The sequence below is a fragment of the Pygoscelis adeliae genome, unplaced genomic scaffold (assembly GCF_000699105.1).
Source record: "Pygoscelis adeliae isolate BGI_AS28 unplaced genomic scaffold, ASM69910v1 Scaffold199, whole genome shotgun sequence".
Classification (NCBI taxonomy): domain Eukaryota; kingdom Metazoa; phylum Chordata; class Aves; order Sphenisciformes; family Spheniscidae; genus Pygoscelis; species Pygoscelis adeliae.
The window spans coordinates 513,668-527,788 of NW_008825495.1; the positions used below are offsets into that span (position 1 = coordinate 513,668).

General features: G+C 47.7%; 1 protein-coding gene across 1 annotated transcript in view; it reads left to right on the forward strand.

The window, feature by feature from the left end:
• The window catches only part of LOC103923067 (chromosome unknown open reading frame, human C14orf37), a 66,880-nt gene extending 54,414 nt beyond the window's left edge, over nt 1-12,466 (forward strand). Inside the window, exons 5-7 of the mRNA XM_009331313.1 lie at nt 7,357-7,388; nt 12,060-12,194; nt 12,398-12,466. Coding sequence (XP_009329588.1) covers nt 7,357-7,388; nt 12,060-12,194; nt 12,398-12,466 — 236 coding nt within the window. The remainder of the gene's footprint in view (nt 1-7,356; nt 7,389-12,059; nt 12,195-12,397) is intronic.
• The last annotated feature ends 1,655 nt before the right edge of the window (nt 12,467-14,121 follow it).

Below are 14,121 nucleotides of genomic sequence, written 5' to 3' on the forward strand. Positions count from 1 at the left end.
GCAAACTTTTTAGCAGGGCCTGTTGCGACAGGACAAGGGGGAATGGCTTTAAACTAAAGGGGGGTAGATTTAAACTAGATATAAGGAAGCAATTTTTTACACTGAGGGTGGTGAAACACTGGAGCAGGTTGCCCAGAGAGGTGGTGGATGCCCCGTCCCTGGAAACATTCCAGGTCAGGTTGGACGGGGCTCTGAGCAACCTGATCTAGTTGAATATCAGGCAGGGGGGTTGGACTAGGTGACCTTTAGAGGTCCCTTCTGACCCAAACTATTCTATGATTCTATAATTCTAAGTCCGTGTGTTGCTCTAGGAGCTGTGCCAGGGTAGAACGGTGGAGAACCTGGTCCAGCGTGTGCTCCGGCGGAGGCGTTGCCATTTCCATAAGCAAGGTTTGCATTTCCTCTCCCAGAGTGCACTCGGCTTTTGGACACGGTGCGATCCAGTAAATGTTTAATCGTACAACAAATTGTGGCAGCCAATTCACACCAATGTCCTGCTGATGCCTTTTACTCTTAGGATACTGAGAGGTTTTCTACCTTGACTTTGTTTTAACATCTTGTGCCTGTCTGGGGTCACTTAGGGAGAAACAAATAATTTGTCTATGCGAACAAGTGTTTTCAAGGCACCGCAGAACTGAGTTTACGGAGAAATGCAAAGGCAGAAGGGCAATGCCTTTGCAGCCTCAGCGAGTGGCTATGTGGTGCGGGCAGATCAAAGTGGAAAAGAGCTTAAAAAGTGCAAGGGAAAAGGAAAAGGAGAAACCTGACCTAATGCCATGGGGAAGGCAGCGTCAAAAGGATTGATAAGGTCAGGGAAGGAGTTAGGAAGCCCATTTTAGCATCTGCTTTCTGGGTGAGCATGGCGAGTTGTCCTCCCTACCTCCCTGAAGAGGTTTGGGTAGGTCATGGCAGGCGGCAGTGTGCAGCCAGGCTTGGGTTGAAGCTGGGCAGACAGGGAAAAGGTTGTAGTTGGTACAGTTAATAAACCAGACGGTTGCATGGTAACTATTAAAATTCACTTTCTTAATTCAAAGTTCACCCAACCAAAATTTTTTTCTGAAAACTAAATGGTAATCGTCAGTTTGACGTTTGTTTGATCACCCGGCCGTTCAAACCTTCTTGAGTTGGGCATGGTGGGGGGAACGCATTCATCAAAATTCCCGTCGAGTAGAAATAGTTTTTCTTCTGGAATTAAAAATACACTGCCTTCTAGCCAAATGCCACTTTCTGTATTATTTATTTGTGCTAATAAGCAAATTGGCAATTGTGTTTTTTAAGGAAAAGGAGCCAATGCAGCCTCGTGCCATTAACTTGTCAGAGCTGAGCAGACGAAGCGCAGAGCATTTCTGCAAAATTGTTCTCGCCAGCCTTGTTTAAAAGAAAATCTTACCTGCAAGAGAAAGGGGTGAAATCTGTAATGTAGTAGGGCAGATTGCTTGGTGTAGATAGACTGATTTAAAGTAATTGATCTTTTCTTTATTTTTTACACTTTAACCAGCTCTCCTTTGCTGGAACGAGGAATACAGCTTGGAAATTGTGCATGTGAGTGAGAGAAGAGGAGAACTAACTATAGGAAATCTCCTGCTCCGATGTATGTAACGGAGATTGAACAGGCGCTTTAGAGGACAGTAACGTCCCGTTTTCTCACTGCAGAGGCTTACACAGGTAGCTGCTCTGGCAGCGGGGTTTCTAGCAAAGTCAAAGACGAAGTTTACTCCTCCTGACTACCACCAGTTGTTAGCCCCAACCAGAAGCAGTGCCAAACCCCAGCTGTTTCGTGATGGGGAACGGGAAGCGCAGGGCAGCAGCCAGGCATGGAAGAGGTGAATGAATTTGTCCTAGGGAAAAAGGCGATGCAGAGCTGTGCTGAGCTGCATCGACTGCAAGGTGCAGTTACGTTTCACTGTACCGTGACCTGCACAAAGCCTCCTCACTAAGTATTTACAATTTCCACACTCTTGCAAATATGCCAAGCTGGCCTTTTCCTGCCTTACAACAACCGTAGCCGTGGGTGGGATGAAGACCTTGTCCGGGCTGGAGGAAGGCAGAGCAAACCCAACATCCACGGCAGGCCTTGCCAGTGCTCAAAAATTGCTGCTCTCTTTTGCTCCTTGGCTCTATCGTCTTTGCCTCCTGCATCTTGTCTGACGCGCAGATCGCTTGCGGTGGGGACTGTCACCGGCTGCAGTGGCAGCCTTGTCCTTAAACAGCTTCTCTGGTTCCTGAGACAGGGATGGGTCTGATTTCAGACAGACGTGAAAGCAATTAACAGTAGCTGTTAGATCAAAATCTTTCCATGCCCCGAGCATATTGGTGTGACTGATATCTTCTGATTTCTCAGAATGAAGCTTGGTGCAGCTCTCTCAGCCTATTGCATTTAAGGAATTACAGATGTAATGGTCGGGTCAGGTTACCTGAGCTCCAGCTTAGCCATAAAACCATCCTTCAGCCCTTTTCTCTGCCCTTTGGGGAGTGTATAGGAGCTTGGGTGCCACATTTTCACCACTGGTCTGGTGGTCGTGGTGGAGAATTATTAAAAGAGAAGGTGCCGGATGTACCTTCATCAGTATCAAGATGAAGATCTGGAATTAAGATGTAAATGCTGGATTTGAAAATACAGCGAGACGCACAGGGCAGAGGGATAATGTGCCGGTTTTGCCATGGAAAAACAGAATTGCTTTAGATGATGATTAAAAAAGGGAATATAATTAAAACAAGCTGATAAGATGAAACTAAAGTGACAAGATAAAACAGCAGGGCATCCAAGAGGGGAAAGGGGAGGCAGAACTGATGTCAGGAGGGCATGAATTACTGATTGAAATCTCCACCAGAAGGTGAAGTTTTTGCATTTTCTTATCTGGGAAGGGAGAGAATGAGTGAGAAGTGAACAGAATTATTAAGCAGCTTTATCATTGCATTGGAGTAGATAATTAGGCAATTAGGATTACTAGAAGTTGGCAAAGCATGAAGCCCAGAGGACTTGTGCCTCTGATTTCAGAGGGGGGTGGTGAGGGAAGCGGGGAAAAGCCTTTGGCAAGAGATTTGATGGTGCGTTGTGGTGAGGCTTAAAGGCAGAGCCTGGCTCTGGCACCCAGTACCCTGCAGCTTCCAGAACAAAAGGGGGTTCAAGAGACCTGACTAATAATAAAGAACTTATTTGAAGATGGACAGTCCTCCGAACAGCAACAAGAAGTGAGATCGTGAGTGAAGGCCACCGATAAGGGTTCAGGGAAGGAGAGCACAGGGAGTTGGACTCGATGATCCTCATGGGTCCCTTCCAACTCGAGATATTCTATATTCTATGATTCTAATAACGGTACATGTGGACCCAGTCTTTCCCGTGGTGGGGATGCACAGTAGCCATGGGAGTTGCAATGTTTTGTGTGCTTTTTCCAGGTCTTTGCCCTCAGTTAACATCCCCTCTCCTTTCAGGTGAGTTGTTTGTGGCGAGACTTTGCAGGGCCATAAGCTGAGGGTGCTGCGAGCTCCCTGAGCAGAGCACCAAGAGGTCAAACTCTTCCCTAGGAGGAAAGTGTCACACCACGGTTTAGACTTGCAGTGAATATGGTCTGCCATGCTACCTTAATTTCATTTTCTTTGGTCAGAAGTGACAAATACTGGATCTTCCCCTGATGTGAATCATGCAAATGCTTCATTGTCAGAGGATCTTTCCAGGTGAACTTGGAGGCAGCTTCCGAACCTCTTCCGCTTCGATTCTCCATTGTAAATTATATCTGATTACCCCCTTTGTAAGAGGCGCTCCGCAAAAAACAAATGAGCAGCTTGGGTAAGCTGGCTGAATCTATTCTTGTAGGGCGCGCAAAGCTGTAGGACACGGTGGGAAGGAGAGGGACGGGAACACAAGAACCGTCTCCCACGAGGGTTTGTTTGGATTTAAGGCATTGAAGAGTTCAGTGCCATATACCGCAGACCCTCAGTCACCTATTGCCCCTCTCCTGAGCCTTCAGGCTGCATCTGGCAAAACCCAAACTTCAGCTAGTTTTTGCTCATGGGGCTTTTTGACTGTCCCTTTGGACCAGGTTCTTCCATGGAAGGGCCAGGCAGGCACCGCAGGCTGCTGCTTACCTCTGCAAATTAGCCTAACTTCTTTACTTGGCACCATGGCTTCTTAATAGCTGGCTGCATATTTTCAAGGGGAAAGCTGGGTAAAAATGACTAAAAATAGCACGGTGCATCTGTAACTGTCTGAATTCATCCTGGGCTGCTCTGACGCCAATGCCAGATAACTGTGCTCCTCCTCCATGCTCCTGACCTGCTTAATCTTAGGCTATATGTTATTTAAAATTAATTTGCAGAGGTGCAGACATTATATAAATTGCTGAGGAAATGTCAGATTATGTATGTCATTTTCAGAAGTGCTCCACGCTCATCTAACTCAGCTCCCCATGAAACCAAGAGATCAAAATTAAGCCGAAGCGGAGGGTTTGGACTAGTCACCATCTTTAAAATGCCACGGAAGAGCAGCCAGCACTGCAGACACTTGTTAGTAATTTCACACCCAGAGACTGTTGCCGTTTTTTCAGGACATTCAGTGATCAGGGAAGGAAAAAAAAAGGGGATGATGAAAAATACATGGACTAGAGTATTTGTTACTATGGCCTCATTGGCAAGTCACCTAGTGTTCTCTGAGAGCGTTGCTTTTTTACGAGAAGGTGCCATCCACAGTGTTCCTCTTCCAAGACCAAGATCAGAATATTAATTATGGATAATGATGTGTAATGATGCCGAATTTGGGACCATTATTTTCCTCTAGCACAGGTCAGAGGCTTTCAGCCAGCCAGCCAGCTTGTGGCTGCGTTAGAGCGTCTCTCGGAGAGGCGCCCAGTCTGGGAGAAATCATGTTGTGTTGTTTTTCCCGTGGCTTGGGCTGACTCATGAAGGTGTCTGACATGTGCTCTACACGGCTGAAAATAAGGTCGGGTTTAATAATGGGCAATTGTATAAATAGCAAATAAAGATTTGTACTGTAGTGTTTGGGGTCCCAATGGACGTGCTGCTGTCGTTTTGTGGAGCAGAGGGGAACGAGGCCAGAGTTTGTGTTCGTTGGAAGTAGGTAGTAGAATATTATTAGATCAGCCCCTGCCTATGACTTGTCAGAAATACCCTGGAGTTAATTGCTGCTTTAGAGGCAGCATTGTTGTTCAGCTGCAAGAAAGTGGGTCGACTATTGATGAGATCACAGGTCCCATATTAATTACTGTGAAAGACACGTAAAAATAGGCTTTGTGCTTAGCTTGAGTTGGGGCCAACTGAGCATCACAGCGGCTTTAACCGGCTGTGTTCACGCACCCTGTGTACGCATGTAGCTGTCTGCATGTGCACGGAGGAGATCAGTCCAAAGCTTCAAAATGTGCGCTGTGGTTTTGAAGCTGTGGCTGTTACTGTGTGACTGTGAGTCACCGTCACCATTCCTCCTGGAAGCCTGGAATAAAACACGACAGCATCGTTAAACATGAGAGTCATGAGAAGGCTCTTTGGCAAGAATTTTAGGATTGATTCCTTTGGTTTGCAATATTTGTGGTTTTAAGCAGAATTTTCTGGGTGTTTGGTTTCTCCCATGCCTGTCAGCAAGGCAATGGTGTAGGGACTCTCCTTGAAAGTCTGTGTTTACACCCAGTGTTTTAGTGTTACACCTAGAAACCCCGCTGAGAAACCTAGCCCAGGGGAACCATGCGATTCCTTCCTCTCTGGTATTCCCCTGGGAGTGAAATACCAGAAATTCAAGGCGTGCAGGCTTGGACTGGCAGAGGATCATGGTGATGGCACCTTCATCAATTGAGTTTACTACAGCTTAGTCCATGCAGGTCAGTACTAATGGTGGGAAGAGTTGGTAAAAGTAGACGTCTTGTCCTCTTCTAGTGCTGTGGGTGTCTGAGTAAGTCTCCCGGATAATTAATTTTTTTTCTTAGCTACCTGTCAGAGACAGGTGAGTTTGTGTGTACGCTCCTGTGCCTGTTTCACACTTTCTTCACCTCTAGGTAATTTGGGATCCTTCTGTTTGAAAAGTGTTATATTACTAATAGTTAAAAAGGGAGTGTTCAAATCACTTGGAACTTGTTAAAATGATGCAGTTTAATTCAGCGATGCTGACATCTGGGCCGAGTCCTGTTATTTCCCAGCTGCTGTGCTTCTCCGTTTTGTATCTGAGACATAAAAAAGCCACTTACTGATGGCCCTACTGCTGCACCCTCCCCACTCACAGTAAGGCTCTCGTTCAGTAGGATGGTTACCCTGAGGGGTGTATGTACATGTGCCAACAGACAGGCTCTAATACTGCTAATGCAAGCTTTGACGGGAGCTTCTATAAGAAAGCAGGCTTGGAAATAGGGTCTCACTCCATAAACGGTGTGTTACATTTGGGATCTAATGCATCCTGGGAGAAATATCCCTCGGAAGGACATTGGTGCATCCAAGAGTCCCCTTGTGCCTGTAGCATTGTCCTCCTGGAGAAATGGGGATCCTTGACCAGGGCTTAAAACACAGTTGCAGAACCCTGAAAAAACCCCACGTTTAAGAGTTTTCTTGCCTCTTACCTATGAGTAGGAATTCGTTAAAACACTAGCGGATGTCTCAAAGGCTGAGCAGTTTGTCTTCGGTGCAGTGCAGACGAACCCCGTCGCCTGTGGAGTTAATGAGTCGTGCACCCGCTGCTAAGCGCTTGCATTTCTTTGAGATTAGCTGAATATTTCATCCCAAAGTACATGCCATTAAAGACTTTTAATTCTTGGGTATCATATTTCATGGCACTTATATTAACTGTTAGGAAATGAACGTCTCTGTGATGGCACTATAAATTTACTTGGTTTAGTAATTTAGCACCTCCAGTGCTATCCCAGTCCTCAGATATTATCTGGTGACTTCCCAGAGTAGGCAGTGGCTGCTTCCAGAAAAGCAGGGGAATAAAAGACAGGGAATAACACTTTTTTAGGCATCGTTACAGGCTATGCCAAAGAGAGGGAAGAATATCTATGTGGAGGAGGCCAGTGGAAGGGGATAGCCACGCTGTAAGGTTTTCATCCCACTGTTTGTATGAGAAGTGCTGGTTAAAAACCCACAGCCTGAAATACTGTTTTTCTTCTTCCTTTTTTAATCACTCTGAAGATGTCAATTGCACAGGCAAAAGCAAGCTGCTTGCCTGCCAACTCGCTTGAAGAGTTTCTCGTGTTGATTCGCTGCATTTGCTCTTTTCCATGAATGAGAAGAGAGGAAATCTAACGAAAAGTGTTATCAGCTTGTCAAGTTAATTAGTGTCTATTTTAATACTATCATTATCATTCGTTACTAATTAATATAACATAAATAACATGATTACAGCTTTTTTGTCTTATTTTTCAGTGAGAAGCTGGATGGAGAAGCTGAAAGATAAGGTAGGAGGCTCAGTGTTTCAATTACTTTAAAAGGAAAAACATTTTTACTTGCAGGAATAAATAAACTCTTGTCAGTGCAGTCCATTATCTCTACAAAGACAATTGAGAAAGGGCTTAAAATTTTCTCTGGGAGGCAAATGAACCAGATGCTGCTGTTGTATATAGTGGTGTAAATCCACAGTACATCCCTGATGAGTGGTAACTAAGAGCAGAAGGAGGGACAGGGGTATTTGATAGACTTATCTGCACTAGAAAATCACCTTCTCGTCAGACTTCTGAGTTACTTTTTTATATTGCCCTCTAACTTACCTTCACCCCTTTTCTCTAAGTCCTAAGCGTGGTTCTAGATCCAAGTCAAGAGGACCTGGTGATCCTCTCTGGTGAGAGGCTGCATGCCACGCCACCGCCTCTGGATGAGACCTTTCCTGCCTCCACATGCAAGAAGAGCTGAAAATTCCTGGAAGGAAAAAGAGCAAACACAGGAAGACTGAAAAGATAACAGACCCTGATCTTTTCTCCCTGGCGTTACAGGGTGGTGGCACATGAAATCAAGAGCTGTGCCAGCCACAGGCAGTGATGGCTTTTTAGGCTCCGCAGCGCTAGGGCAAATATTAACATTTTGAAACAGTTGTGAAACCTTCCAAATGTTGTGTTGATGACGGCAAAGCCATGAAGCTAGAAATGAGGTAGTGTTTTAAGACAAGAACATTTTGTGACTCAACAGGGCTTGGAAATTCTTGAACAGGGTCAGAGTTAGTATAGAAAAAAACCACCACAAGGAATAATGACTCGACAGGAAACTCCAGCCCCTCAAAATACATCTCTAAGCTTGAGCAGATTGTCACTGAATGAGCCCAGCCTCCCCACGTGATCCCCACCAAATTTCAGCAGCACCTTACCATCAAATCTGAACAGAGGGACGGGGTCTCGGTATCTGTTTTCCAGGACTGGGGAGTGGAAGGGTTAAGGGGGGTTCCTGCCCAGCCCTTGTTGAGTTGCTTTTCTGCCTACAATAGGAAGGAGGCATGTCTAGTGTGACCTATGCTCATAGCAGAGCACCTTGGCCTGGGATTCAGCCAGAGCGAATGCTGAAAGGACAGAGAATGGTTTTCCCGACGAAGGTAAAAAGCAGACACCAAGACTGGTTGAGTGCCTGGAGTGAATGTAGCGTGCAGGGCTCATCTGCTCGTGCCAAACCTACCCCAGCCGGCACAACACAAGCTCGGGGGCATTAGGTGTCTTCTCACTGAAGCCGTAGCTTTCACTTCTTTCCTCTTGGCACCTTGTTGGCTACCTCTGTCCTTCCCCATTGCAGAGGGGGCGGTGCATGGTCCAGCCTCCCAACAGAGTTGCTCTGTAGTGTCTGCACCTCTTACAGGTAGATGTTGGGCTGCATGGCAGTGCCCAGCACGAGCATTGGTGTAAGTGGGGATCTGCTAGTGTCCACTTCAAAGAGAGACTCAGCCCTGAGCCATCTCCCTCCTTTGGGGAACGGCAGATGTGTGGAGGCAGATCTTTCACCTTGCTCACATTTTCCCTTAGAAAAGCCCAACAAAAACCACTCCCCCACCCTCAACCAAGTGCTGGTGAAGCAAATCACTCCCAAATAAACCTGCTCACCCCGTTTCCTCCTCTTCCATATTGAGTTTATCAGCACCAGTCGTAATATGTGCCCCTCTCATTTGCTGTTGGCAGAGCCCTGTCCTCTCTATTTTACAATCCCGCCATCCAAAAGAGTATCCTGGCACATGACGGCCCCATCCCTGAGAGGTGTGTCCTCCTGTGTCCATCAGGGCTGCCCTGCTGGGAGAGGGAAGGGTGTGGGGAGCGTGGGAGCAGGAGCACGGGTCAGTGACAGATTTAAGTCCAGTCTCCTGCAAATACTGTGCAAATGTTGCATTTGGGATGCCAAATAATGGACATGAGATTCCTCTGAAGTCCTCTGTTGCTCTTATCTCAAAGTCCAGTGGAGCCAGGAAGGTCATGGTCATAGATTGGGTGTATTAAAAGCATCCCTAGGACCTGCAAAGAAGCTGCATCTTCCCCATGGGCAGGGGGTAAAAAAGTGGCTTCGGAGCTGCCTGTGAAATGGGGTAGCCTATCAGGCAAGTGCAGAAGCCCTCATGAGTTGGGCTGTGTGACACAGAAGGGCTGGGAGAACAGGTCCTGAATCTGTTTCACGTTGCAGGCTTTTGGGATAGGAATCGTTGGTCCAGCTGTTGGGGGAGGCCTGTAAAAGGGCATGGGCTGGCCAGGCGTGATGAAGGCTCACGGGCGGGCTAGAGAGTTCACCGTGTTAAAACCAGTGATTTCTGATATGGAAACTCAGCCGGGCAGCAGCTAAAAAGCCTCTTCCAGTCTCCCCTCACTGCCAGCGCCAGCAGCAAAGTTCCAGAAATAGAAAAACCCACGCTGCACTAATTAGGTCACCCAATTAAGGCACCTTAATTGCCTCGCAGAGATACAGTCTCTTAGCTGCGTTCTCGCTAACCTCCTTTTTTGGGAACTGGGGTGCAGGCACGCAGCCCCCCTCCAAGCATGTGTGCTGAGCGGGGCTGGGTTTTCTGCGAGGGCATTCAGGGAACCTGCAAGATGCAGCTGAAGATCCCTCAAGCCTTGGGATCCAGGCACAAAGTTGTTACTATTTAAAGCAGGAGGGGTTTGGGAGAGCAAACCAGCCTTGTTAGCGTTGCATCTGCCCTAGATGAAAGCAGTTATTTTCATTCTCCAGGTAAGCGTAGGAAGCCAGGGCAGCGCACACTGAATAGCTTCCCCCCCACACACACACACCCCCCGTCAGTGGATTATAGCAGAAAAGCAATTACGGTGTAAGCATTTGTTGTTAAGTTGTGTTGCAGTTTGGGAACGCGGATGAAGATGAGTGGTTGTAAGCAATGGACTGAGGCTTGCTAAGAGCTGTCTGATAGTCCTCCGAATTGTGCACGTCTCCCCTGGCAGGTGTAAAATCTATTTTGGGGGGTGTAGATGGCGAAGGGTGAAGCTGTAGTGCCACAGCAGAGGACTCTGTTGCTGCAGTGTGAATGAAGGCAGCACTAATGAGGGAGGGAGCCAGGCTGTACCTGCCTCCCTTACTCCATTGAGCCCCCTCAGCCTGAATTAGGTGAGGATGCTGAAGAGGATGCTGAAGCAATTCGGCACTTTAAAACTTGGGTTAATTTTCATTTCAAACAGTAAAATATAAAATAACATATTTGGAATATATATTTGGAATATTTTCCAAAGGATTTTAAATGATTAAATGTGTAATTTTAAATGTTTAAATGTGTAATTTTAAATTACTCATGCTTCATATTTTTTATTGGGCAATGCAAACGTATGGATCACAGCTATTGAATTAGAGCTGATTTACATTTGCTGTGCTTCCCTGAAGGCCAGCTGAAGGTGTGCATGCCCTCCCTCTGTGTCATTGTCCTGCTCATGCAAGCGACCCCCTTCGCATGCAAAGGGAAAGCGTTTGGTTCAAGGATTTTGAGTACAAAGCCGAGGAGGCTCAGGCTGGGCTGGGCAGGGAGAGGGCAAAATGCTTCTTCTTCCTGCAAAAGTGAGCACAGCCTGGCTTCGTGTTTCAGCTCCTTCAGAGACCCAGCTGCAGGCGTTGGGAGCAGCTTTGGCCGTCCCTGTGCTGAGATAGGACATTAGTGTCCCAGGGCACTTGCTTTCCCATGCCAACGTGTCTCTGGGAAGCACGGGAGCTGTGTAATACTCTTTACTGGAGGTATATTTAGCAGTTTGGCCACGGTAAGACACACTCCAACAATCAGAGCTGGCCAGGAGGATGTTGGGTCCCTTCCCATCCACCTCCCAAAACGGAGGTCAGCGTGTCACTGCTTCGCAAGTGCAGCCATTCTCCAAAAACAGCTCCTCGCCCATTCTGCCCGCTCCCCGGCTGGTGCCTGCCGCCTCGCCCGGTGGCTCTTACACACTGGCTCTTCTGCCCGCGCCGTGCTCTCCTCTGCCTGCTCCTGCCGCCCCGAGGGCTGCTGTGCGGAGGGCTGTGGGCAGTGGGGTGCCCAAGGCACTCATCACCGCACCACTCGGCGCCGTGCTGCTAGTCCGGATTCGTGCCGAAAAGCGTTAATGGCAGCTCTCGGCTCTCCGGATTGAGCTCTGTTGAACAGGGCCAGACATATACCTGTGCCTTGATTTATGCCGGTGGTACCTGGGGAGCTCGGAGCAGCGCGCAGCCTACTTTACACAGCGTGTAGTGAAGCTGTTTGGGTGGTCACAGGTCTTTGTTGTGGCTCAAGATTGCCTGCCTTTGGCGGTCAAGGTTTTCCTTCACACGTGCACGCGTATAAACAGACACTTCACCGCAGCACTTGCAACTCTGCACCAGAATTGTTTCCTCTCCTAAAGGCGGGCAAACACTGCAGTGTCTCAGCTACCACAAGGAGGTATCTGTTAGCAAAAGCTGACGGTGAGTGAGCCATGGTGGTTACCAGCTTGGTCCCGGAGTGGGGCTGGTTGGGGGCTTGCTTAGCAATCCTGGAAGCAGGGTTCATCATCCTGTGCAGGCAGGTGATAGAGACTCAATTAAAATAAACTTTGATGAAAGCAGCGTAAGGATATATTGCAGTCCTAGACTGGTGAAAAATGACTCTGAAAGGATGGTCTTGTGAGTGCTGCTCTGCTTCTCTCTTTTCCACATAGGCAGGATACATGTCGGGGATGCTGGTTCCCGTAGGAGTCGGAATAGCCGGAGCCCTCTTTATCCTAGGAGCACTCTACAGCATTAAGATTATGAATCGCCGAAGGAGAAATGGCTCAAAGAGACATAAAAGAAAGGTATGGCCACTGTAAAGGGAAACCCCAATCCCACCCACTCCCCTGTTAACCATTTTGGCTGTGAAGTGAGCGCGGCCTGGTTATGGTTATGGTTTGGGTTGAAGTGCGCGGGACCTCTTGGTTAGAGTATGGGGGGGGATCCGAATGCTCTTCATTTCCTTTTTTGCATGTGGAGCTCTTCAATGTTTCTTTTCCTTCCCTAGCAGAGGGAATTTAACAGCATGCAAGACCGAGTCATGCTCTTAGCTGACAGCTCCGAAGATGAATTTTGAGTCGAACTGCAGTGCCCTTGTGATAGCCCGTGACTTTTAAATGGAGGGAGGGAGAGAAAAAGAACAAGTGACTTTCTGCTGCATCGCTGCTCTCCGCCGCCCCGAGCCACCGAGCAGTGGTCGGTACCACCCCGGCGAAACGGCATGCTGTGCTCTATGTGTACCGTGCAGTGATGTTTATTTTGATACAGTAGTGAGATTTCACATTCGCACCCGGCGCCTCATTCAGATTCACAGCGCGTCTTGTTACAGCTGGAGCTGATACATATGGATGATTATTTTCCTATTATCCCCGTGTACTGTTTTGGTCCTGGCTGGCAGTAATCTAATCATAACAATAGCTCTCGCCTAACCCCAGAATGGAAATCTTTACTGTGAAGGACTCTGTTCAATTTGTTAATTTTAAATGTTACATTACCTGAGCTAGAGTTCATTAGTGCTAAGATTAGCTGCTCTGCTTAATTAATGAGTTATGCACTTGAACTGTATCCCTGGCCACCTGAGAAGTGCCCAAGTACAGTGTTGTTGATACAGTTTGAAGCACATTTCTGCACTCGGTTCCCCGACTCTCACCCCTTCTTTCTTCCTTCAGCTCTGCTCCACGCTTCTTGGAGACACACGGGAATGGCCTCAACACTTGATTCACAACAAAAATCCTAGTCCATTTTCAACCAGCACTGTCTGTTACAGCACAATAAATACCAGCGCTCACCTACTGACGGATAGTCTTGCATGGATCTCTTGGCTTTTGTTCAGTGTGCAAGTCGGTAAGGGAAGAGGCAGGTCAGAGGTTTCTTCAGCTTCTGCCTCCTCTTTGAAGGACACTAGTTATTGGTTCATCTCTTTCACAAGGCTGCATTCACATAGAGATGAAAGCGGAGCATCTGTCTCCTTTACACACTGGAATTGCATTTTCAGCCCCTGAAAGCTGCGTGAACGGCATGTGGGTTCACCACCACCATGAATCCCACCTTCGGGGGATCTGGATGGGTCTTGTCTCCAGAGCACTGAATGCAGAAAGGCACCAAAGATTGCAGAGCGGGTGACTGTCAGGGTTGAGGGATTTGTGGCTAATAGTCGGAAAGCAGCAGCAGCCACAGCTGGAGAGATGTCTGCTGTGGGGAGGTGAAATGGTCACACTGGGAACCCTTGGCCACGGGGGAAAAGGTGAAGCTGTAGGACAGATGGCTGCAGAGGTTTGTGGAGGTGAAACCCAAGGGTGGCACGGGGTGAGGGCAAGCTGCGGTGCTGCCTGGGCTGATAGCGCCGGGTTGCATGGGGAGACGGCCAGTGTCTGAGATGTTACGGGAACCGAGCAGGGGAAACTAATGTTGCTTTGCACAGAAATGCTGTCAAAATAGCTAGAAAAAGGGCTGTGTTACTTTATCTCTGCTTCCAGTTGTGAAATTACTTCAATCTGACACTTATGCAAAACATCCACGTTTCTGAGGTGGGGATCACTGTTCTGTGGGGAATCATCCTTCATACAAGGAACAGCGACTGTTGCCGGAGGAGACCTGATTAGACAAATAAGGCCAGACCACACATCTACGGAGATTAAAGCCCACTGAGTCTTCGAAGAAGTGGAAGGGAGGAGAGTTTGAGGAGGGGCAGATGCAGGATTTCATTCCTTGTAAAGGTGAAAAGGCCTGTCA